General features: G+C 45.2%; 1 protein-coding gene across 16 annotated transcripts in view; it reads left to right on the top strand.

Annotated features, from left to right (window-relative positions):
• The window catches only part of sls (sallimus), an 84,956-nt gene that overhangs the window by 16,009 nt on the left and 45,830 nt on the right, over positions 1-23,117 (top strand). For 14 of the 16 annotated variants that reach the window (XR_003113899.1, XR_003113895.1, XM_025305095.1 and 11 more), the window contains 16 exons: positions 54-570; positions 683-826; positions 916-1,170; positions 1,250-3,951; positions 4,070-5,072; positions 5,251-5,649; positions 5,745-6,264; positions 6,505-6,676; positions 6,765-6,951; positions 8,793-9,132; positions 9,233-9,974; positions 10,082-10,420; positions 10,501-10,657; positions 10,759-10,925; positions 11,002-11,131; positions 16,923-23,072. Coding sequence is in view for 14 of the 16 variants with exons in the window: in XM_025305095.1 (XP_025160880.1) it covers positions 54-570; positions 683-826; positions 916-1,170; positions 1,250-3,951; positions 4,070-5,072; positions 5,251-5,649; positions 5,745-6,264; positions 6,505-6,676; positions 6,765-6,951; positions 8,793-9,132; positions 9,233-9,974; positions 10,082-10,420; positions 10,501-10,657; positions 10,759-10,925; positions 11,002-11,131; positions 16,923-23,072 (13,924 nt within the window). In the remaining 2 variants the exon portion in view is untranslated. The remainder of the gene's footprint in view (positions 1-53; positions 571-682; positions 827-915; positions 1,171-1,249; positions 3,952-4,069; positions 5,073-5,250; positions 5,650-5,744; positions 6,265-6,504; positions 6,677-6,764; positions 6,952-8,792; positions 9,133-9,232; positions 9,975-10,081; positions 10,421-10,500; positions 10,658-10,758; positions 10,926-11,001; positions 11,132-16,922; positions 23,073-23,117) is intronic. The other 2 variants (XM_025305145.1, XM_025305121.1) reach the window with 1 other exon arrangement.

Raw genomic sequence — 23,117 nt, 5'->3', positions numbered from 1 at the left:
GCACGAATAGAAGTGCAACAGATAGCTCCATACAACTAGAAACCTTTCTTCAGGGCACGACGGAGATATACGAGGGACAAACCGCTCACTTCGAGTGCCAAGTGGAGCCGCTGCACGACGCCAATCTGCGAATCGAGTTCTTCCACAATGGCAAGCCGTTGCCATCAGCAGCGCGTTTCCACGTAACCTTCGATTTTGGATACGTGGCCTTAGACATCGGTCATGCTGTGCCAGAGGACGCAGGGCAGTACTCTGTGCGAGCGATCAACGCGCTAGGACAATGTGTGTCATCCATCGAGCTCAAAGTGATCCCGAGAGACAGCATTATCCTGGATTCACAGCGACCGGAGGGAATGGACAAGATCAGAGAGCTCGAGGCACAGCAACCGTGGAAGAGACCGGACGTGCCGGAGCCTCAAACTCGACAGCGACCTGTCTTCACGCAACCCCTACAAAACATCGATAGCATCGCCGAAGGTCATACCGCGCACTTTGAATGCAGGCTCATACCCGTGGGCGATCCTATGCTCAAGGTGGAGTGGTTCAGAAACGAAGTGCCGCTCGAGACAAGTAAGTTAAGGACCAACTTTGACAAATATGTTTCCCGCAACTGTACAAGTTATTATATTCGCAAAACTAATGCGAAATTATTATTATGTTCCCGTTGCGATTCTCTTCTCAGGTTCTCGAATTACAAAGGTGCACGACTTTGGTTACGTCTCCTTGGATATCGCTCACGTACGCGACGAAGACGAAGGCGTTTACATGTGTCGCGCTTCTAATCCGTTGGGTGAGGCTGTTACCACGGCTTCGATGAAAATCAAGAGTGAGTGACTTCACTTTCGCATGATTTGAGCTCTCTATTGACCTAATGAGGCACAACATCTAATTCGTCATTCATACCGACGTATACAGGCAAGGCGAGTATACAACTCGACACGCAACATCCGGAAGCGCAACGCAGAATTGCTCTGCTGGAAGCCGATAAAGGAGTCGGCCGACCTGAGGAGCCGGAGAAGCTGTTTGATAAGCCGATATTCACGCAATTACTGACTGGTCCCACCGAGCTTTGGGAAGGACAGATGGCTAGATACGAATGCAGGGTCGTTCCCGTTGGCGATGCAAGCTTAAGATTCGAGTGGTATATGAACGGAATAGAATTGAAAATGGGTAAGAAACACTTGACGATGAAAACTGTAAGCCTCTCATGATATCAACAAAACGTATTACGAACACTTTTGTCACTCAGGTTCACGCTTCCGCGTAAGCCACGACTTTGGCTACGTGACGTTAGACATACTGAAGGTGATTCCCGAAGATTCCGGAGTCTACACTTGCAAAGCGATCAACAATGCGGGCGAGGCAGTTTCGTCAATCTCGCTGAAAGTGAAGGCGCGATCGGCCATCGATTCGGACAGCATACAGGCGGACGCTTGGCAGAAGATTCAACTGAAGGAAGCAGAGATGAATAAGGTGCCAGAGATGTTCGTCGATACGACCCCGCAACAAGCTCCAGTTTTCACCAAGCACTTAGACAGCTACGATAAGCTGCAGGAAGGCCAACGTGTCTACTTGGAGGCTCAGGTGGAGCCACGAGCAGACCCAAATTTGAGAGTAGAGTGGTTCAAGAACGGCATGCCTCTCCAGACTGGAACTAGACTCCGTAGCACGTTCGATTTCGGTCTGGTAACGTTGTCTATCAACGGTCTAAGAGCAGACGATTCCGCGATCTACACTTGCAAAGCAACCAATCTTCTGGGAGAAGCTGTATCAACTTGCAGCCTGAAAATTGCCGATCGTCATTGGCTCTTGGGAGACACTTTGCATCCAGACGCTTTGCCGAAAATTGATGCTCTGGAGCAGTCCCAGGTGATCTCCACCGAACAAGCGGAGCCCACTTATGAAGAACCGGTGTTCATCACTCATCTCAATAACGTGGAGTGCATAGAAGGCGAGAACGCTCACTTCGAATGCAACGTAGAACCGTCGAAGGACCCGACTATGAAAATTGAGTGGTTCCTAAACAGCAAACCTTTGCCGACCGGTGCGAGATTCAAGTCCACCTACGATTTTGGCTACGTCGCTCTGGACCTAACTCACGCTTATGAAGAAGATTCTGGAGTAGTTACCGTCAAAGCTACCAACTCGAAAGGATCCGCTCAGACGTCGGGTACTTTGAAGTGCACTAGCAAGCAAAACATCTATCTGCAAACGCAACATCCACAAGGAGAAGCCGGATTTGAGAAGGTGAAGGAAGCTGAAGATGCTTATTTGTCCAAATATAGGAGACCGGAAGACGTTCCCGAGCACGAATATCCCAAACCAATCTGGACGGTGCCTCTATTGCCAGAATTTAAACTGGGAGAGTCCGAACCGTTACATCTGGAGGGACAAGTTGAGCCGAAAGATGATCCAGATTTGAAGATTGACTGGTACTTCAACGGGAAACCCCTGGAACACGGTTCACGCTTCAAGATGACCAGCGATTTTGGATTCGTCACTTTGGATCTAACGGATGTTTACGAGCGTGATTCCGGTATTTACACTTGCAAGGCTCATAACCGTGCGGGCGAGGCCTTTACATCGACAACAGTTTATTGCTCTACGAAGGAGAATATCATCGAAAAGTCGCAGCATCCTAAAGGTAAGGAAGGTCTTGAGGCGATTCAGGACTTGGAAGAGTCTCTGAAACGGCAAGAAGGACTACCACCGGGTGAGGAAGAGGGTCAACCGCCAATGTTCACGTCGCAATTCGAGAACCTGACCAATCTATCCGAGGGAGAGATCGCTCACTTCGAAGCGTCCCTCATTCCTACCGGAGACCAAACCATGGTGGTCGAATGGTTCTATAACGGCAAACCATTGGAAGCCAGTCATCGCACGAGAACTGTTTACGCCTTCGGGATGGTTGTCCTCGAGGTTCTTGGTACTAAAATCGAGGATTCCGGCACCTATACTTGCAGAGCCACCAACAAATGGGGCAAAGCGGAGATAAGCGTACAACTGGAATGTGTCGACAAGTCCAAGGGACAGAAGCCAAAGTTCACCACCCACATTCAATCATTGGACGGCCTGAAAGACGGTCAGTCTGCTCACTTTGAATGCACCCTGATCCCGGTGGGCGATCCTCACATGAAAGTTGAATGGTTCCACAACGGCAAGCCCCTGCGACACTCCTCGCGTTTCAAGATGGTGTCCGACTTTGGATTCGTCGTTATGGACATCGCTGGAGTGATGGCTCATGATACTGGCGAATACGTTTGCAAAGCTAGCAACAAATACGGCGAGGACTTCACGAAAGCAACGATCAGGTGCTTCGGCAAGAGCGGAGTCTACTTGGACTCTTTGCAACCGGACTCGCTCGCCAGAATCCGAGAACTCGAGAGTTACACCGGAGATCAAGCGACCACTCCTACGACTCCCGTCGCTGAACCGCCGAAATTCATCACCCAGATTGCCGACATTACGAAGCTCGTGGAAGGACAGTCCGCGCACTTCGAGGCCAGACTAACTCCGGTGAACGATCCCGACTTGAAGGTCGAGTGGTATTACAACGGCAAGAAGCTCCCTCACGGCCATCGATACCGCACTTTCCACGACTTTGGCATCGTCATCTTGGACATACTCTATTGCTACGAAGAGAATTCTGGAGTTTACGAGTGCAGGGCCGTCAACAAGTACGGCGAGGATTCTACGAAAGCGACGCTCAAATGCTTCTCCAAGGCTAACCTCGTGTTGGAATCACAGCTGCCGAAAGGTATGGAAGGTGGCCTCGAGAAGATCCAAAGCCTCGAGGACGCGATGATACGTACGAGGGACGAGAAGGTCGTGGAGGAGCGTGGCAAGGCTCCGGTGTTCACTGTGCCGTTGAGCAACATCGACGGTCTTCGCGAGGGCGAAAGCGCGCATTTCGAAGCTCGATTGACACCCACGGACGATCCGAAATTAAAGGTAAGGCTTTTTTGCTTTTTTGAATTCAAATCCAATCCATCTTGCTCCGCTTTGTTCATTTTTTTTTTATATATTTCATACTTTTTATATATCTCATATACTTGGTCTGTCCCCGAAGGTCGAGTGGTTCTGGAACGGCAAACCATTGCGAACGGGATCTCGTTTCCGCACCTTCTGTGACTTTGGTTTCGTCATTCTGGAAATCTCTCCCATTTATCCCGAGGATTCTGGCGAGTACAGTTGCAGAGCAACAAACGACTACGGCGAGGCGGTGACAACATGCACAATGAAGTGCACGGGCAAACGCAGCATTATCTTGGAATCCCAGCTGCCCAAAGGCATGGAGAGCACAATCGACAAGATCGCCGAGTTGGAAGGTCTTGGTAGCGTTCCAGGTCAGGCCACTCCTGACGACGATACCGGAAGACCGCCCGAGTTCATCACAACTCCTTCGGATTTGACTTTGGCCGAAAATTCCCTCGCTCACTTCGAGTGCCGGCTACAGCCGGTCAATGACTCCAGCATGAGGGTCGAGTGGTTCCACAATGGCAAGCCTCTTCTCGCCGGAAGCAGGGTGAAGACGATTCACGACTTTGGTTTCGTCATTCTTGAAGTCGCAAATTGCTATCAACGCGATTCTGGCTTGTACACCTGCAAAGCCACCAATCGTCACGGTGAGGCGACAGTGTCGTGCAAGCTTCAAGTGCGTGGTCGTCAGGGTATCATCTTGGAGCCTCAACTACCGAGCAACTTCAGAACCGGCACGGAAAGCATTCAGAAATTGGAGGAATCTTTGTACAAGAAAGACGAGATCTTGGCTGAGGAGGAGAAACCGAACCCACCCAGATTCACCGTCGAACTTAAGGACATCGAAGTCGAGGAGGGTGGACCGACTCACTTTGACTGCAGGGTCGAGCCTGTCAGCGATTCCACTATGCGCATCGATTGGTTCCACAACGGTCGACCATTCGCGACCGGCTCTCGAGTTCATCAGATCAACGATTTTGGATTTATATCCTTGGACATGTCATACACTTACGCACGGGACAGCGGCGAGTACGTCTGCAGAGCTACCAACAAGTGGGGCTCCGCTACCACCAAAGCCACTATTACTTGCAAATGTAAGTATCCTAGATTAAAGAATTCTTATGCAAAAATATTCAGCAAGGAACTTGATTTTATCGAGGAAGACAGACAATAAAGCCGATTTTTCTTTTTATCGAATCCTACATACCCGTCTTCGCTTTAACTCGTCATGTACCGCAATCTACAACAAAAAAGATCCTTCCTCTTTTATAGCCAAGAAAACGATAGACTTCGACTCTCAATTGCCAACGGGAATGAGCGGCGAGAAATTAAAGGAACTGGAGCGGGGACCAGTCACCCAAGCTCCCGCGGAAGAAGCACCACGCCAGCCTCCTCATTTCATCACGCAAATCCAATCAGCGACTGTCGACGAATCCGAACCAATCAGGTTTGAATGCCGGGTAGAGCCCAAGGAGGATCCGAATCTGCGCATCGAATGGTACAGAAACAGCAAACTGATACCCGCGGGCCATAGATATAGAACAGTTTACGACATGGGATTCGTATCGATGGACATTCTGTACGTGTATCCCGAAGATTCGGGCGAATATGTCTGCAAAGCCATCAACGATCTTGGAGAGGACACCACTCGCGCCTCTGTTTCTTGCAAAAGTATATTTATTTTTGGATTTTGCTCTTTTAGCCATTTATACTTCAGTTATGTACGTAACTATGTCGGACCAATAAATAACTTAACCGCTTTACAGAATTGCCAAGTATCATTCTGCAGAATCAAGTGCCAAAGGGCATGAAGAAATCCGAAGCCTTGATGCAGATGGAAGCGACGATCAAGAAGTACACTTCGGAGGTTCATTTGACCGAGGACGATCTGTACGACGCGGATAAGAAGCAACCGCCTCGTTTCGTCACGCAGATTCAAGATCAGACTGATCTGGTTGAAATGAATAGCACCAAGTTCGAGTGCCAATTGGCGCCCGTGGGCGATCCAAATATGAAAGTCGAATGGTTCTTCAACGGCAAACCGTTGCCCCATAAGAATCGATTCACACCTATCTACGACTTTGGTTACGTAGCGATGAACTTTGGTTGGGTCTATCCGGAAGACAGCGGCGAGTATCTATGCAGAGCTACGAATCTTTACGGTATGGACGAGACGCGAGCCATCATCAGGACTGCCGGGAAACCAGGAATTATCTACGAATCTCAACTCCCGAAAGGCATGAAGAGTATCGAGAAAATACGAGAAATGGAAGCAGCATGGCAAATGTGAGGCTTTATTCATTCTATTTATTCGCTTTTTACTTTATGTGATTCTCATTAACGGAGGAAAAGAAATTAATAAAACATGTAGCATTCACTTTCCATATATTCGAAGAACTTTTCGTTTTCGAAAGAAAAGTTTAAATCATCTTCTAAACTTTAAATTTATTTGTCTTTATTCGAAGAAAGACTACATTGCAACGTGAAAAACGTTGCTTGATAAATCATATGGTTTTCTCGTCATAGTGTTCCGGAAGAGGAAGGCGAGGAAGAAAAGGTGCGCTCGGCACCAGTCTTTGTGAGCAAACCGGAACCAGTGACTGTCGAGGAAGGTGACTGGTCCAGGTTCTGTTGTCGTGTCACCGGACACCCAAGACCTCGAGTCATGTGGATAATCAATGGACACACAGTAGTCAACGTGAGTTGAAAAGTGCCAGTTCTGATGAGTGATGTGAAAGTTCTCGAGAAAGTACCTAATATTATTTCATCGCATTTGTTTCTTACAGGGATCTCGCTATAAACTGACGTACGACGGAATGTATCATCTGGATATTCCAAAAACCAGACAATATGATCATGGAAAGGTAGAAGTGGTCGCGCGGAGCTCTGTCGGTGAAGCGCGCACAGAAACAACATTGACGGTCAAGCAACGAAGTGACGATTACCGTGGTGTATTGAAAAATTCGCCAAGACGTAAGTTTGGACACAAACTTGAACAATCGTACACGTACACGCTCGTGGATTCCTCGCGCCACGACAGAATAAGCTGAATCTGGCTGAACGATGAGATTATATATAGTAACATAAGAATATGTTTAATTGTATTCGATTTGCTAACCACTCTCAGTATCACGAGAGAAGATTTATCGCGAGGAACCCACGCGCTGTATAACAATTTGAACGATTTACAACGGTACAAACGGTATACAAACGATTATGCAAACTTCGCCGATTACAAGTTCACGAGCATAAATCCAAAAGCGCGACTGAAACACAGTACAAAAAAAAATATATATATATATATATCGATACGGCACATACATTCTATTGAATCACAGAAAACACTCTGACCTATTCTCGCACATGATCCTTTCCTCCCATACCCTCCGTTTAATACTCCAAAGCCACGAAAAGCACCTCGAGTCCAGCAGCTTCTTCTTCTTCTTCTTCTTCTTCTTCTTCTTCTTCTTCTTCTTCTTCTCCTTCCTCGTCGTGGTTGGAAATACCGACGGGAGTATTAGAGCAAAATCTTCTTAGATCAAAGGTATCGTATACATGGGTTTTTGCATCGACATTCAGGTATGGAAAGTAACGTCGGAAAACAAAAAATGTCAGCATTATACTCCACGTTTTGTCAGTGTTTTTTTGTTTCACAATAATGCGGAGGAGAGTATTTGATGTCAGTCACAAATGTGAAGTCAGTGGCACGTTTTATACGCTTCACCTTTTCACACCTTAACCGAAAAATAACGTGGGAGAAATCTTGACGAAAATACTATCCTCCGTTTATCCTATCTCTTTTTTTTTTTTATTGCGCTCGAGAAAACGGGTTTATTGCTCATTATGCCTCAACGTTCTATTTATTTTTACTTTATTTTATATTAAGCTCGCATAATCTCGCGTCGCGTCCCATATTGGCATCCGTTTGTTTAATATTTATTTATTCATTGCATTTTTCGCATCATTGATAGTGTCACTTTCTTGCTGATAAAATAATTTACAAACGTCGAGCAGATCTCCGTATTTCTCAGTGTCGCGCAATCAACTTACATTTTACTCCCAATCTCTATTATGTGTCCAATTTGTTGTTTTTTGACATGCATCCTTGACGTTATCCACTTTTGCTTCGCGCAAAAAAAAAAATAGCCAATAATTATCAATGTCAACATGAATTCGTCGAAAAAGAAGCGAGGTTCGACGAGTTACACGAAATTACTCAGTTGATTTGACGGAGAAATTTTGCAACGGATTTTCCTTGTCCTCTTCTTTTCTTTTTTGATTTCAAAGAGAAACCTTCTCATAACACGAAGGAGAGCACGTTCGAGTAAGAGACAAGTGACCTCGTTTAACAGTGTTTTCGATGAGCACATGATACAATAAGATGAAACAAATTGGGCTATGTGTTATAACCGCGTGATATAACTGGAATTCTCCACATCCTGCTCGATCCCTGTTATTTAGGTGTCATCGATATGTGTTGCATCGTCATTTACGTACTGTGTCTTAAATATCGTCAAGTTCCCGATAGCCTTTGTTCTCTTGTCGAGAGAAGCGCAACGTTGTTTCACGAAGGTACCTTGCATCTTTCAATTAATGACTCCGTAATGCACGATCCGCTATGTATTTCAGCAAAGATGCATGCGAGCGCTAATACTTTCGCGAGTGTGCGAAGGGAACGTTGTACCTTGCAACGAAGAACGTTGTACTCTCTATGTACCAACCGATTGATATGTCCGTTCGAATTCCACGCGTTCTCATCTATAACTCGTGTGAGACTCACGAAGGTGCACCGATCTAACATAATGTTTCTTCAGCGTGGTACGATTATGGGCTAACACAGTACCAAACCGAGCGACAGAACACAGAGCTCGAGCGCGTGTTCGACGAACGTCACCAGAGCGTTTCCCAAGGCATTGAGATCGCCACGGAGCATCTCGGGCCAAAGGTGATCAAAGAACCCGAGACTGACTGGCAGAAATCCGTCAAGAGCAAGAAAAATGAAGACTACTACAGCAAGCTGATGAATCTCGAGGAAGAACAGATGCTGAAAGAGTCCAGGTTGAGAGAAGCCTCTCATCAGTTCGCCATTCCTGGCGACAAGCTCGTCTCTAATTCCTTGGCAAAGGGGATGGCCCAGAAGTACGAGGAGAGTTTGTAAGTATTTCATTTCGGACACTCCCAAGAAATACGGATGGAAGAGCGACTTTTTCAAGTTCTTCTTCTCCCGCTAACATCTCTGATGTCTCCTTATTAGGGATGAGCAACCCCAACCAACAGCGCAGGCATCACCACCACCACCACCACCACCACCAAAATACGTGAAGAAACCATTCATTACCGAGGTGGACATCGATACGGAACGCGTGAAAGCCACGGGGAAATACCCACCGGAACCGTCGGAATCCACAGTTCATGGCCGCGAAGTTCACGTAGCCAAGCAGAAGCAGACTCAGAAAGAGGTCAAGGGCGATGTGGAGATAACGAGGAAGATCACAGCCACAGAGACCACGGAGGTCGAGCACAAAGGGAAGACGCAGGAACGTGTGGTTCAGGGCCAGGTAAAACCGGCGAAACCGCCCGTGTTCACGAAGAAGATTCAGCCCTGCAGAGCATTCGAGCAGGAGCAGGCTAAATTCGAGGTCGAATTCGACGGAGATCCATTGCCGACCATCAAATGGTACCGCGAGGATTTCCCGATCCAAAATTCGGCCGACCTGCAAATCTACACCTTCAGCACGAAATCCGTGTTGATCGTCCGGCAAGTCTTTATGGAAGACTCCGGCGTCTTCTCCGTTATCGCTGAGAACAGGGGTGGAAAGGCCAAATGCAGCGCCAACTTGGTCGTGGAGGAGCGCAGAAGGCAACCTGGACGAGGAGGCGCCATACCACCCAGTTTCTTATCGACAATCCAATCTACCTCGTTAGCTACCGGTCAGCTGGCTAGATTCGACGCCAAGATCACTGGCACCAAACCCTTGGACGTTTATTGGCTCAAGGTAATTTCAACAGACTGAATCTGTTGGCTCGACTGGCATGGTTTGTCGCAGAGGAAACAAGAGCTTTGAATTTACTTGACTCCTAACCCGTCGCTTTTTCGTTGCAGAATGGCAAGAAAGTAACGGCGGATATCCGTTACAAGACTTTGGAAGAAGACAATACGTACACCCTACTGATACTGGAGACGATACCGGAGGACACCGGCAAATACGAGTGCGTCGCGATCAACAGTGCTGGTGAAGCGCGCTGCGAAGCGGAATGCACCGTTCGCGGGCCTCAATCCCCGGCGAAGACCGCAAAACCCACGACGCCGACAGCGGAGAAAGCGCCAACCGTGTTGGAGCCATTGAGGGATCAAACTATCAAGGAGGGAACTTCAGTCGCCTTTGCCTGCAGGATCGCAGGGAAGCCGGTTCCCACTGTACAATGGAAGAAGGCCGACAAGGTGAGCAGCATTAAAACTGACAAACCCAAATTCAATAAAACTGTCCAATCTCGTCCGCTTGACTGCCCTCGCCTTTGCAGGTGATCAAGCCGTCCAAGTACTTCCAAATGCAGAAGGAAGGCGACCTGTGCACTCTGAAGATCTCCGAGGCGTTCCCCGAGGACGAAGGTGTCTACAAATGTATCGCTAAGAACCCCGCCGGTGAGGTCACCACGTCCGCCAACCTCAGAGTTCTCGGTAAGAGGAGAAAGAGAAAGATGCAATTTTCATTCATCCTGTTTCTTGTCGATATATCGTCGTGCGGAAAGAAGAACTATTTATTGTTTATTGCTGAGTAGCACCCGACACGGCCGACGTGCTGCCGAAATTGACACCACTGAAGGACCAGATCGTCATGGAAGGTCAGCCGGCGCAATTCAAGACCCAAGTGAGCCCGGCGAAACCCAAACCGACGATCCAATGGTACCGCGAAGGCGCCTTGATCCCGCAATCGCCGGACTTCCAGGTAAATAATTCGCCGTAGCTTGATCTCGTTCACGAGAACGACACTCAGGGGGAAATGTATGACGTGTCGCTTTCAGATGATTCACGAAGGCAACAACGCGGTGCTACTCATAGCAACCACCTACGAGGAGGACACCGGCACCTTCACCTGCCGCGCTACAACTTCGGCCGGTACCGTAGAAACGTCCGCCAAACTCATCGTCAAAAGTAAGAATTGAATCCAAGATACAGATTCGATTGCTAACACGATACGCGATTGGACAGTCATATTCATGCGACTCCAAGAGACTGCCGGAGACGAACGTATCACTATACACTCGAGACAGTGGCATGACAAAGTTAACTCACGTATGACATTTAGCAAATTAATCTTGGTAACTAACCACGTTGAAGACATTGAAGAAAGTAACATTTAACTCCTCTTCATCCCGTTTGTACGTTCTGCGCGTTGCGTCGGCCGTTCCACTTGCAATTTATCGCGATGATATCTCCCGTACTCCCGTACTCTTCGTATACGCACACATGTGTACACAACGACACGAGAGGTGTTTCGATTCGTCCGCCAGGATCGTTTCAGCTGAACGTCGGTCAGCTGATAATCCTCAACGACGTGACGTGACACAGCGAAACGGATGCAAAGGGACGTAGACGTGTGTGAAGTCTTGACTATCGAGTTCGTGATTTCTTCTAATATATACATAGTTTATCGTTCTCTCATTAAGCGCGCCCCGTATTTAGCGCAACTGTCGCGACTAACTATCGTATTCTCGTATATCGTCTCAAGTGTCTCAACCGTCTCCGCGCAGCGCGATCGCACCATGTCTAATGTGTCTGCTGCAATATTTTTTTACTTTTTTGTGCTTTCTTCTATTTTCTCCCCTTTTTTTTATCTTTTCGTTGCCTCTATGAAACGTAACCCGTCGACCTGCAGGCTAGTGTTACTCAACCTCCGTCTCAAACACCCTCTAATCAAAAGTGTCGTACGCGTTCGGGGAGTTTGTACTAACTCGTCGTGTTTTGAGAGAATAGCCGAGCGAGTGAAACGAGGCAGTAATTAACGGCACTCAAAGTGAGAGACTGCAATCACGAAAGTATATACACTCGTATATATACCTCGGAGAAAAATTACGGTGAAAGAAGGAAAAAGAAAGGAAACACATCACACGCGGCGAGTACGCACGCAACTGTCGCGAAGGTGGTGCTGAGAGAATGACGTGCTGCTAAAGGCACGAATCGAATATCCGTGTGGAAATCGAAATCGTTTTCTAGCGCGATCGGTCGGGACGGGAGCGTAGTGCGCGGATGATTTTCAATATCAACGTAGGCGGATGTGTCCGATTGGAGCGAGACGTCGTCCTACGAGTGTCCCGCGCCGTGTTTGTACTTAATTTTTAATCTCAGGACAAAAGTGTGATTCTTCGCAACCTTTCTACGATAAACTATCTCTGCTACCAGCTCTGTAAATAGGTGCTCTGTTATCGTCAAACACAAAGTACATGCGCGACTTTAACGCGAATATCTCATCATACATTCGAAAGGAAGAGAAAAAGAAACAGAGAAAAGGAATGATTAACGGCGCTGCGATTGCGTGAAACACATAACTCGTTTACTCGTTCGCTCTAGTGTCGATGTTTACTGCAAAAGAGTATATCATAAAGTGAAAAAGTATATATATATATATATATATATATATATATATATATACATATGCATATGCATATACATACATATTTACACGTATATACATATCATCTTCTCGCTACATATATGTACGCCCACTGCTATCATAAATATTCATTTAATAGAGAAGAACAGCAGCACGCATACGCATACGGATAGGGATTATCGTCTAACGTCTTTACTAATTGACTATTTATTATTGTACAATGAAAATCCCAATAAAACCGAATGTTCGAAATACGTACAAGTCTCGTTTGTTGTCGTTTCGATAAGCCGTCGTCTAATTGTTAATAACACATACCTTCGTCGTGAAAATGACGATTTCAACGCGACACCACGACTGCCCGATATGAAGAGAACACTCGTGGCGATGGAAGATTCAATTTCCAACTTAGCGCAACACATGTACATCCGTAACACACACGCAAAAGTTGCACGATCACTAATTAAACACGCCTCTATGGGCACCAAGCGTGGATTAATCTAGATCGTCACGCTCGATACCCACGTAATGGGATAACGCGTCCGATAAAATAAGAAATACTTACCGTTCAGCCTCTTTGTAACGGAGAACGTTGCTCCGTTGAATTATCCAAAGCGTATCGCGCACGAGAAAGAGAAAATACGCGATACGCATGATACTAGAAGACGAGTCGTTTGTACAACGTACTCTCTCTCTCTCTCTCTCTCTCTCTCTCTCTCTCTCTCTCTCTCTCTCTCTCTCTCTCTCTCTCTCTCTCTCTCTCTCTAAATTCCTTTCAACGAAATTCAGCTCGAACAATAGAGTGACAACCGAGTAATACCGGGATCCCCGATTGTTGGATTAGTGAATCTGGATTGTGCGATTGGCATAACCGGCGATTAGACTCGAGTAACAAACACTTTCTCGGAGTAACCAGCTCGCGTGATTATACTTACACATGAGAATATTTTATATCGCATCTGTCACGCGGCACACGTTCCAAACGAGAAGCAGATGCAGTGCCGTGTGCACACTCAGCTAGGCCCTTTTCTCAGGCTATTTTTGAGCGCGTGATATGTATTACATTACCTGGCTATATTTGGCCGCGCCGGCTCAGAACTCCGCGAAGACTCCACGATGTCGACGACGACGGCTTGGGTCGCTCGAGCGTTCTCGCTTACACAAGCTTTCGCTTGGACGAATTATTCTGAGCTGGCGTATGACACTTGTGTCACTTTTGCGGCGTTTTTCTCTCTTATTATTATCGTGCGACGAAAGCAATCGGTTCGCCGCAGGATCGGATTCCTGCTTCTCGGACGCGAGATACGTCCAAACGAAATATTATCTTCGTGATCAAGTTGAGCCAAGTACGCGCGCGTGTTACATCGCCGAGACATATGCTGCTGGACGCGAATACGTTCGCAAATACTCGCAAATTCGATGTAAACATCCCTCAGTCTCGGAAATTGATCTTCGACAATCGGCACTCAACCCTCGAAAACGTCGGACGAGTATACTCCAAAGGACATAGCATGCTTTCTTAGCTATCGCCAAGTGTCTACCCAAAGGATAAAAAAAAATTACCGCAGCTCGTTCCTCGCGTGGTAAATATGATTCATCGATACCTAAGAGGGTGACGCTTCATCGATGACTAAGAGGGTGACGCGTGACACTCAGCGGACCTCGAGATCGACCTTGAAGATGGAACGAACTTACTCGCCCATGAGAAAAATGGACTCGCTGATTCATCAAGGAGACATTCTTTTCCGCGGGCTCATCTCTTCGTCTTCGATCCTAGACTACCACCTTCGACTTCCACGAAGTCGGCACGATGATTTCGGGAGAAGCTGGCCGAGGCAGTTGACTATTTTGGCTCCGCCTCGAGCCAGCTGCCAATGATTCAGTCATGCCAGAAATAATATGGGGAAGCGCGTGTCAGCGTACTCTGCAAAACGAGAGGAAATTATTTTTAGTAAAGCAGCGACTCGGCGGTCAAGATATACGGCAGGATATATTACAGCGATCTAACGCAGCGGCCAATTAATGACACGCCGGTGTGACCGTGCACTTCGTCCAATCGATAAGGAATGTCTCGCGAGAGGGATATGAATCAGTAATACGCCAAATTCTTCAAGCGTCGTTCTATTTCATTTCATCCTTCATTTCGTTTGATTTTAATTATGATATCCGACGATATAGATAATCAATGATTCGACAAATAATTTTCCTGATTTAAAGGGGAATTATTACTTGAAGAACAGGCACCTACTACCGCTTCATATTCCTTGTCGGTCATTCTGTGCAATTAGAGAGCAAGCAATAAAACTTTCATTTATCGTTTGAAAATATAGTGCAAGCTCGCGCTGATTGACACGAGGGCTTAATTAGTCTTCTGTATGAATTCGTTCTGCTGTGGAGAGAGAAGAAATTATGATATACTATATTTTCAAGCAATACAAATGGTCTGCCGCAATACTATTGCGTGCGTATCGGACAGTCATAAAATTGATGAGGATGAGGAACAGGATTGCGACAAGAATAAACACCAGTCCAGAATGTCGATCTCCTTGCATTTATTTTTAATTCTGTATACAATCACATCAGCGAGAAATCCGGTCTCTCGTGATTTATCGAATAAACTGTATGTCATCGTGTAGAAAATAGTAGATCACTATCCCTGTACATACACGCGGCACGTGTAAACATACTTCTTTGAGTTCCCGATAAACACCCAAGCGTAGATCAATAAATTTAGGCTTTCCGAGCGCCGAAAACCGAGGCCCGACACTCTCTCACTCGATTCTCCGAAGATCCAGCGTTATTATCACGACGTAATGAAGTAACAATCGCAGTTTGCGGAAGAGTTTCACCCGAGAAATAACTATAAAGAAGCCCGATAACAAAGGGAAGCGCTCCGTTTGTTTCGGCCGATTAAAATCGAAATGCACTTGAGACAACGAAAACTGCCGAAAGACCAGACGCGCGATATTTCCGAACGTACACGAAACGACACATCCGTCCTCGAGATACGCGAGGAGCAGTTATTGAAAGGTCCACCGTTCAAAGTACGTTCAAAATACGAATATTCGAAATGCACCACCTTCACAGCACCGCGACAGCAAACGGACTCGAGTATGTCCGATTCAAACGACGGCTGCTCGACTTCGATCGAGCCGACGTGCGACAGCTCCTTGCGAAGTGATGCTTTCGAACGAAGAACGAGATGCGTCTCTCGTCGACCACGAAGGCAACGTAAACCACGCGATATGTCTCTCTTTCACTTTCGACCTCTTCGCACTGAAAACCTTGTGAATCACTGTGACATCAACACTTCGTTCGTGTGGCAGACAGCAAAAGCCACGCTTTTCCCCCGTTCCTGTGCCTTCGACTTCCAACTGATCACTATTAGCTAGACGTAGCGAGAAGTAGGGGCGTGGGTCTCTTGGTCACGTCAAGGATCCCCACCGAGTTACTCTGTGCGGGAGGCTACTCCGAGGGAGGCTCACGAGCAACGTGAAATCCGCGAATGAACCGCTCCTCTCACGCGACCACATTTAATATTATCCATTATCGCGACTTCCCGCGCGCCTCTCCGTATCTATTAATGTTAATGATGTCGCGCGAGCGTCATCCCACCGTCATCACAACAGCACAGTGTTTTATCGTATTTTAGAGGAGAAACGCCTACGCACTCTTGAACCTACGATGACAAATCCTTATTCAGGCTATGCGAAAATAACACAAGGCGTGTGGACTCACGTGCCTCGTGTTTTTACAGCAGGCACCTGACTTGTAGTTTCAGCTTGCGTTCAGCTGGTGTCAAACTTTACTTATTGAGCAATATCTATATGTTTGTCTGTGTGTATGTGTATAGCTTGTATGTGAGAGAGTCTTAATTTTCAGCTGTCTACTGACAATGTTGAATTCAAGCGTCATTGTCAAACGAAGACAGTTAAATATATTGCCTCACTCATCATTATTAATAACTCGAATAAATCGCTTTTCCTCCGAGGTTGGTGGTTTGGCGAACTGCCTTGATTTCTGCGCCGAGCTATTAATTTGGCCAAATTCCATTCGTAGCGTTACTCGATAATTACGAAATAAATGCACTTGCAAATTTACAGTCGAACTCCAAACATTTATGCAATTAACTCTGAAATGGATCAAAGCTGAGGCGTTGACGAGTTGCGATTTTGCACCTTTTTTCCTTTTTATTGATCTAATAGCATGACGACAGGTTCGAGTGCAACATGAAAGAAGCTTCCACTCAACTCGATGTGTGTTGTGGCATGGTGTGAAATAAACAGTCGAGAATGTTCATAGTTGCTCAAAGCAGCTTCTCATGATAATTTGCAGAGAGAACAGAAGTCCGCTACGCGGTTCCCGCGGAAACTGGTGCCGACACCGAATTGGATGGGGAATTTGGTCCGAAGTTGAAAAAGGGTATCGTGTTGAAACCCTTGAGTCACGATGTAGATGGTTTACCTGTTGAAGTACAGCTTCAACCAGGCGACGAGTCACTACCTTGGCGGAAGGGACGAGTTCAGCATCGATCTCGAGTCGGCGATTCGGCACCATGGAGAAAGGTGAAACCGAAATCAAGAGATTCCTCCTTGGACAAACTCCGAGCCTTCGAGAGTCAGATAAAACCATGGACGGAGGAAGAAGTGGTTTTGAAGAAAACTCCACAGGTCGTCAAAGACGTGGCGAAAGAAAAGCTGGAAGAAGTCGAGTTGAAACCAGCAAAGATCGAGAAGAAAGAAATCCTAGCACCTGGTCTCGAAACCGTCAAGTTGAAATCCGTACCCAAAGATACGACAAAGATTGTCGAGACTGAGGAAAAGATCGTACGTGAAGATGATACCGCAACTCAACTTTACACAGAGGAATCGGATACCACTTTGTTGAAAAGATCACGTCGTGTGGATGAAACTTTGTTGAAAAAGGAAAAAGCCGAAGAAGTAAGACCATGGACGGAGGAGCAAGTAGCCTTGAAGAAAACTCCACAGGTCGTCAGAGAAGTGGCGAAAGAAAAACTGGAGGAAGTCGAGTTGAAGCCGGCAAAGATCGAAAAGAAAGAAGTCCAAGCACCTGGTCTCGAAACCGTCAAGTTGAAATCCGTACCCAAAGATACGACAAAGATTGTCGAGACCGAGGAAAAGATCATACGTGAAGATGATACCGCAACTCAACTTTACACGGAGGAATCGGATACCACTTTGTTGAAAAGATCGCGTCGTGTGGATGAAACTTTGTTGAAAAAGGAAAAAGCCGAAGAGGTAAGACCATGGACGGAGGAGCAAGTAGCCTTGAAGAAAACTCCACAGGTCGTTAGAGAAGTGGCGAAAGAAAAACTGGAGGAAGTCGAGTTGAAGCCGGCAAAGATCGAAAAGAAAGAAGTCCAAGTACCTGGTCTCGAAACCGTCAAGTTGAAATCCGTATCCAAAGATATGACAAAGATTGTCGAGACCGAGGAAAAGATCGTACGTGAAGATGATACCGCAACTCAACTTTACACGGAGGAATCGGATACCACTTTGTTGAAAAGATCGCGTCGTGTAGATGAAACTTTGTTGAAAAAAGAAAAAGCCGAAGAAGTAAGACCATGGACGGAGGAGCAAGTAGCTTTGAAGAAAACAAAACCAAAAACGACAAAAATTGCAGAAATAGATAGTATAGAAAAGACAGACTACGTCGAACAGGAAGACACTTCTCTGCTCACTATTACGAAGGACGAAGAAATGCGAAAGATAAAGAAAGAACAGTTTGTTCCAGAGAAACCAGAGCAGCCTAAACCATGGACAGAGGAGAAGATCGCCTTGAAAAAGGCGAAACCGGAGAGAAAAGAGACACCTAAGGAAACATTAGAGACTGTCTCGTTGAAACCTTCGAAGATAGTACGAAAAGACATCGCAAAGCCAACTTTGCAGAAGATAGATCTCAAACCAGTTCCGATCGAAGGACCCGAAATCATTCCAGTGGAAGAAGTTTCACGGGTTGACGTCACTACGGTCAAAGAAACGACAATGGAAAGCAAAGAGATAGACAAGATAATTATAGATCAGACGGATAAGACCAAACCGTGGACAGAGGAGAAGATTACTTTGAAGAAATCCAAGCCTGTCCGGAGAGAAGTAGAGAGAGAGATAATAGAAACGGTAGAATTAAAACCATCTAAACCAACGAAATTGGAAATCCGAAAGCCGAGTTTAGAGAGGGTAGATTTAAAACCATTCACAAAAGAAAAGAAGGATACAAGTGTTACAGAAACCACCGAGAAAGCCGATTATATTGAACAAGAAGATACCACATTACTTCAAGTTTCGAGAACTGAGAAAGAAGTAACCTTGCCAAAGGCAACGCGCGAAATCAAAGACACGGCACCGTATGCTGAAGAAGAAGACACCTCTTTGCTTAAAATTACATCCGAACGAGAAACCACGATTAAAGTCGACAAGAAACCAAAGAAGGAAGAGGAAGTTCCAGAAAAAACGCCACAGGCTAAACCATGGACGGAAGAAAAAGTGATGTTAAAGAGAACCAAACCGGAACAGAAAGAAATACATAAAGAAACTCTGGAGGAAGTTTCACTGAAGCCGATGCAGAGAGTAGAAAAGATAGTATCAAAGGAAGAAGTTGAAAAGGTAGATTTGAAACGTGTAAAAAAGACGGAAGAGATTGAAGAGAAGGAAAGTACTGTTGTAAAACGTGACGTTAAAAAGCCGCAAGAAAAAGCACCGTATCATGAAGAAGAGGATAAGGCTATTCTCGAAATAAGTAAAGATGTGGAATCTATTAAGAAAAAGACGTTGGAGAAAACTATTCGACCAAAAGATGAGAAACAACCATACACGGAAGAGGAAGATAAAACGATTCTCGCAGTCGACAGAACCGACGAAACAACTGAAAAACTTATAAAAGAGGAAGTACCTGTACCGTGGATAAGAGGAAGGAAAGCGAAAGAAAAGAAACAAGCCGAGGAAAAGCCAGAAGAGGCGCTTCCGATATTCAAGATTCCTTCTGAAGATAAACCACGGAAGATAATTGAACTGAAGGAAGAACCAATCGAAGATATACGGGCAGTAACGCTGAAACCAGTAAAACGCCCAGAACGAACTCAAGAAGTCATCGAACAGGAGAAAGTTGAATTAAAGCCGGTACCACGTGTACCAAAGGTAGAAAAAGAGAAAGAAGAGATTACACTAAAACCTATTCCGAAGCCAAAAGTTGAGGAAAGAGAAACAAAGTTGGAGCCGTCACTAGTAAGTAAACCTGGAGAGAAACCAGAAGAGGATAAGCCCTCGGAGGTTTCGGAAGCTCCTTGGCGTCGTAAATCAAAGCCTGTAAAAATCCAACAAAAAGAAGAAGCGCCAGAAGAGAAAGTTGAGGAACGAGTAGAATTACCTTGGAAACGCGGAAAGAAACCAGCTGTTGTTAAACCAGAAAAACCAGAGGAAGAAGTAAAAGAAGACATCAAGGAAATATCCGAAGTAGCATGGCGTAAACCAAAGAAAGATAAAATGATCAAAGTTGTTAAGGAAGAACCACAGGTCGAAGACATTACGTCCGTCGTGTTAAAACCGACAAAACGGCTAGAAAAGCCGGAAGAAAAGAAAACGACGGAAGAGATTATACTTAAACCAGTAAAACGATTACCTAAAGAAATAGAAGAACGCGAACAAATCACTTTAAAACCATTTACGAAGGAAAAAGAAGTAGAAACATTAAAACCTGAGAAAATCAGTGAAATTACTAATGGGGAAGTACCTAGTGAAAAAGTAGAATTACCATGGCGACGTGGTAAAAAATTAGAGCAAAAAATACTACAGGAGATTGAGAAACCTAAAGTCGAAGAAATAACACCTGAGCCGGTTAAAAAAATAGGAAAGCCAGAAAAACCGGAAGAGAAACCTGAAATAGTACAGCTGAAACCAGTGAAGAGGAGAGAGAAACCTGAAGAGCCGAAACCTGAAGAAGTAATCCTCAAACCTGTGAAGCGGCTTCCCAAAGAGGAGGAAACGAAGGAAGAAATCTCTTTGAAACCTGTGGAAAGAAAGAAACCAGAAGAGAAACCTGAGGCAGTTCAGCTGAAACCAGTGAAGAGGAGAGAAAAACCGGAAGAACCGAAACCTGAAGAAGTAATCCTCAAACCTGTGAAACGGCTTCCCAAAGAGGAAGAAACAAAGGAAGAAATCTCTTTGAAACCTGTGGAAAGAAAGAAACCAGAAGAGAAACCTGAGGCAGTTGAGTTGAAACCAGTAAAGAGGAGAGAGAAACCGGAAGAACCGAAACCTGAAGAAGTAATCCTCAAACCTGTGAAACGGCTTCCCAAAGAGGAAGAAACAAAGGAAGAAATCTCTTTGAAACCTGTGGAAAGAAAGAAACCAGAAGAGAAACCTGAGGCAGTTGAGTTGAAACCAGTAAAGAGGAGAGAGAAACCGGAAGAACCGAAACCTGAAGAAGTAATCCTCAAACCTGTGAAACGGTTTCCCAAAGAGGAAGAAACAAAGGAAGAAATTTCTTTGAAACCTGTGGAAAGAAAGAAACCAGAGGAGAAACCTGAGGCAGTTGAGTTGAAACCAGTAAAGAGGAGAGAGAAACCAGAAGAACCGAAACCTGAAGAAGTAATCCTCAAACCTGTGAAACGGCTTCCCAAAGAGGAAGAATCAAAGGAAGAAATTTCTTTGAAACCTGTGGAAAGAAAGAAACCAGAAGAGAAACCTGAGGCAGTTCAGTTGAAACCAGTGAAGAGGAGAGAGAAACCAGAAGAACCGAAACCAGAAGAAATAATCCTCAAGCCTGTGAAGCGGCTTCCCATGGAGGAAGAAACAAAGGAAGAAATTTCTTTGAAACCTGTGGAAAGAAAGAAACCAGAGGAGAAACCTGAGGCAGTTGAGCTGAAACCAGTAAAGAGGAAAGAGAAACCGGAAGAACCGAAACCTGAAGAAGTAATCCTCAAACCTGTGAAACGGCTTCCCAAAAAGGAAGAATCAAAGGAAGAAATTTCTTTGAAACCTGTGGAAAGAAAGAAACCAGAAGAGAAACCTGAGGCAGTTCAGTTGAAACCAGTGAAGAGGAGAGAGAAACCAGAAGAACCGAAACCAGAAGAAGTAATCCTCAAACCTGTGAAACGGCTTCCCAAAGAGGAAGAAACAAAGGAAGAAATCTCTTTGAAACCTGTGGAAAGAAAGAAACCAGAAGAGAAACCTGAGGCAGTTGAGTTGAAACCAGTAAAGAGGAGAGAGAAACCGGAAGAACCGAAACCTGAAGAAGTAATCCTCAAACCTGTGAAACGGCTTCCCAAAAAGGAAGAATCAAAGGAAGAAATTTCTTTGAAACCTGTGGAAAGAAAGAAACCAGAAGAGAAACCTGAAGCAGTTCAGCTGAAACCGGTGAAAATAGAAAAGCCTGAAGAAGAGAAGCCCGCGGAAATATCAGGAATGCCCTGGCGCCGTGGTAAACGAGTCAAAAAGGTTGTCGATTTCAAAGATGAAGTTACCGTAGTACCTATCGATCAAGAAGAATCGGTCACAGAAGTTTCCGAAGAGAAAGAAACAATGATAATTGCAACTAATGATATTCAGGAACAAATCGAAAAGAAAGTGGAACCTATTCAACTTCAAGAAGAAAAACGTGTAACGGAAGAAGTGGTGGAAACGACTGAAGTTTCGTGGAGGAAGAAAAAGCCAAAACCAATAAAATTAGAAGAGAAAAAAGAAACTGTTGTATTGAAGCCTGTTGAAAAAGTACAGAAATTGGAACCAAAGAAACAACCCGAAGAACATGTACCGACTGTAATTAAAGAGGAAATAGTAACCGAAGTAGTTGAAAAGGATGTAATTCAACTGAAACCGGTTCCCAAGGAAGTCGAGGAAAAAGAAGTAATAGAGGAAGTTAAATTAAAGCCGGTGATTAAAGAAGAAATTACAAAAGAAAGACCAAAGGAGGAGAAAATCGAGTTGAAACCTGTAAAATTGGAGGAACAAATAACGAAAGTGAAAGAAGATGAGATCGTTACTAAAGTAACTGAAATAAAGAAGAAGCGAGAGGAGATTGTCCCTATTATTGAAGAAAAACAAAAAATTGTCACAGAAATAGAAGAAATTAAAGAGATCGAAGACATCGAATTGCAAGTTAAAAAAGATATCGCGCAAATGGAAGATCGTAAGAGAAAACGCAGACAACGTACTCAAGTTGATATTTCCATTATGGATAAAGATAAAACTGTTGCTCCGCGATTTATACAAAAATTACAACCTGTTATCGCTGAACTAGAAAGTCCCGCCAAGTTTACGTGCACCGTCATAGGTAAACCAACCCCCGAAATTTCTTGGTATAAAAATGAACAAGAACTCCATGCGAGTGAGAAGTATACAATGACAATATATGAGACAACGGCAGCTTTGGAAATTACAAAAGTAAAAGAAGAAGACGCTGGACTATATTCTTGCAGAGCTTCCAATCCAGCTGGGGTGGCAACATCCACTGTCAATCTCGTGATATTCGGTAGTAATATTACTGAGTGTGGAATCCATTTAACCTCTTGACTTT

Source organism: Harpegnathos saltator, unplaced genomic scaffold, assembly GCF_003227715.2.
Source record: "Harpegnathos saltator strain DR-91 unplaced genomic scaffold, Hsal_v8.6 scaffold12, whole genome shotgun sequence".
Lineage (NCBI taxonomy): Eukaryota > Metazoa > Arthropoda > Insecta > Hymenoptera > Formicidae > Harpegnathos > Harpegnathos saltator.
The sequence above is the reverse complement of the archived record's forward strand: the minus strand, read 5'-3'. Positions and strand labels throughout refer to the sequence as shown.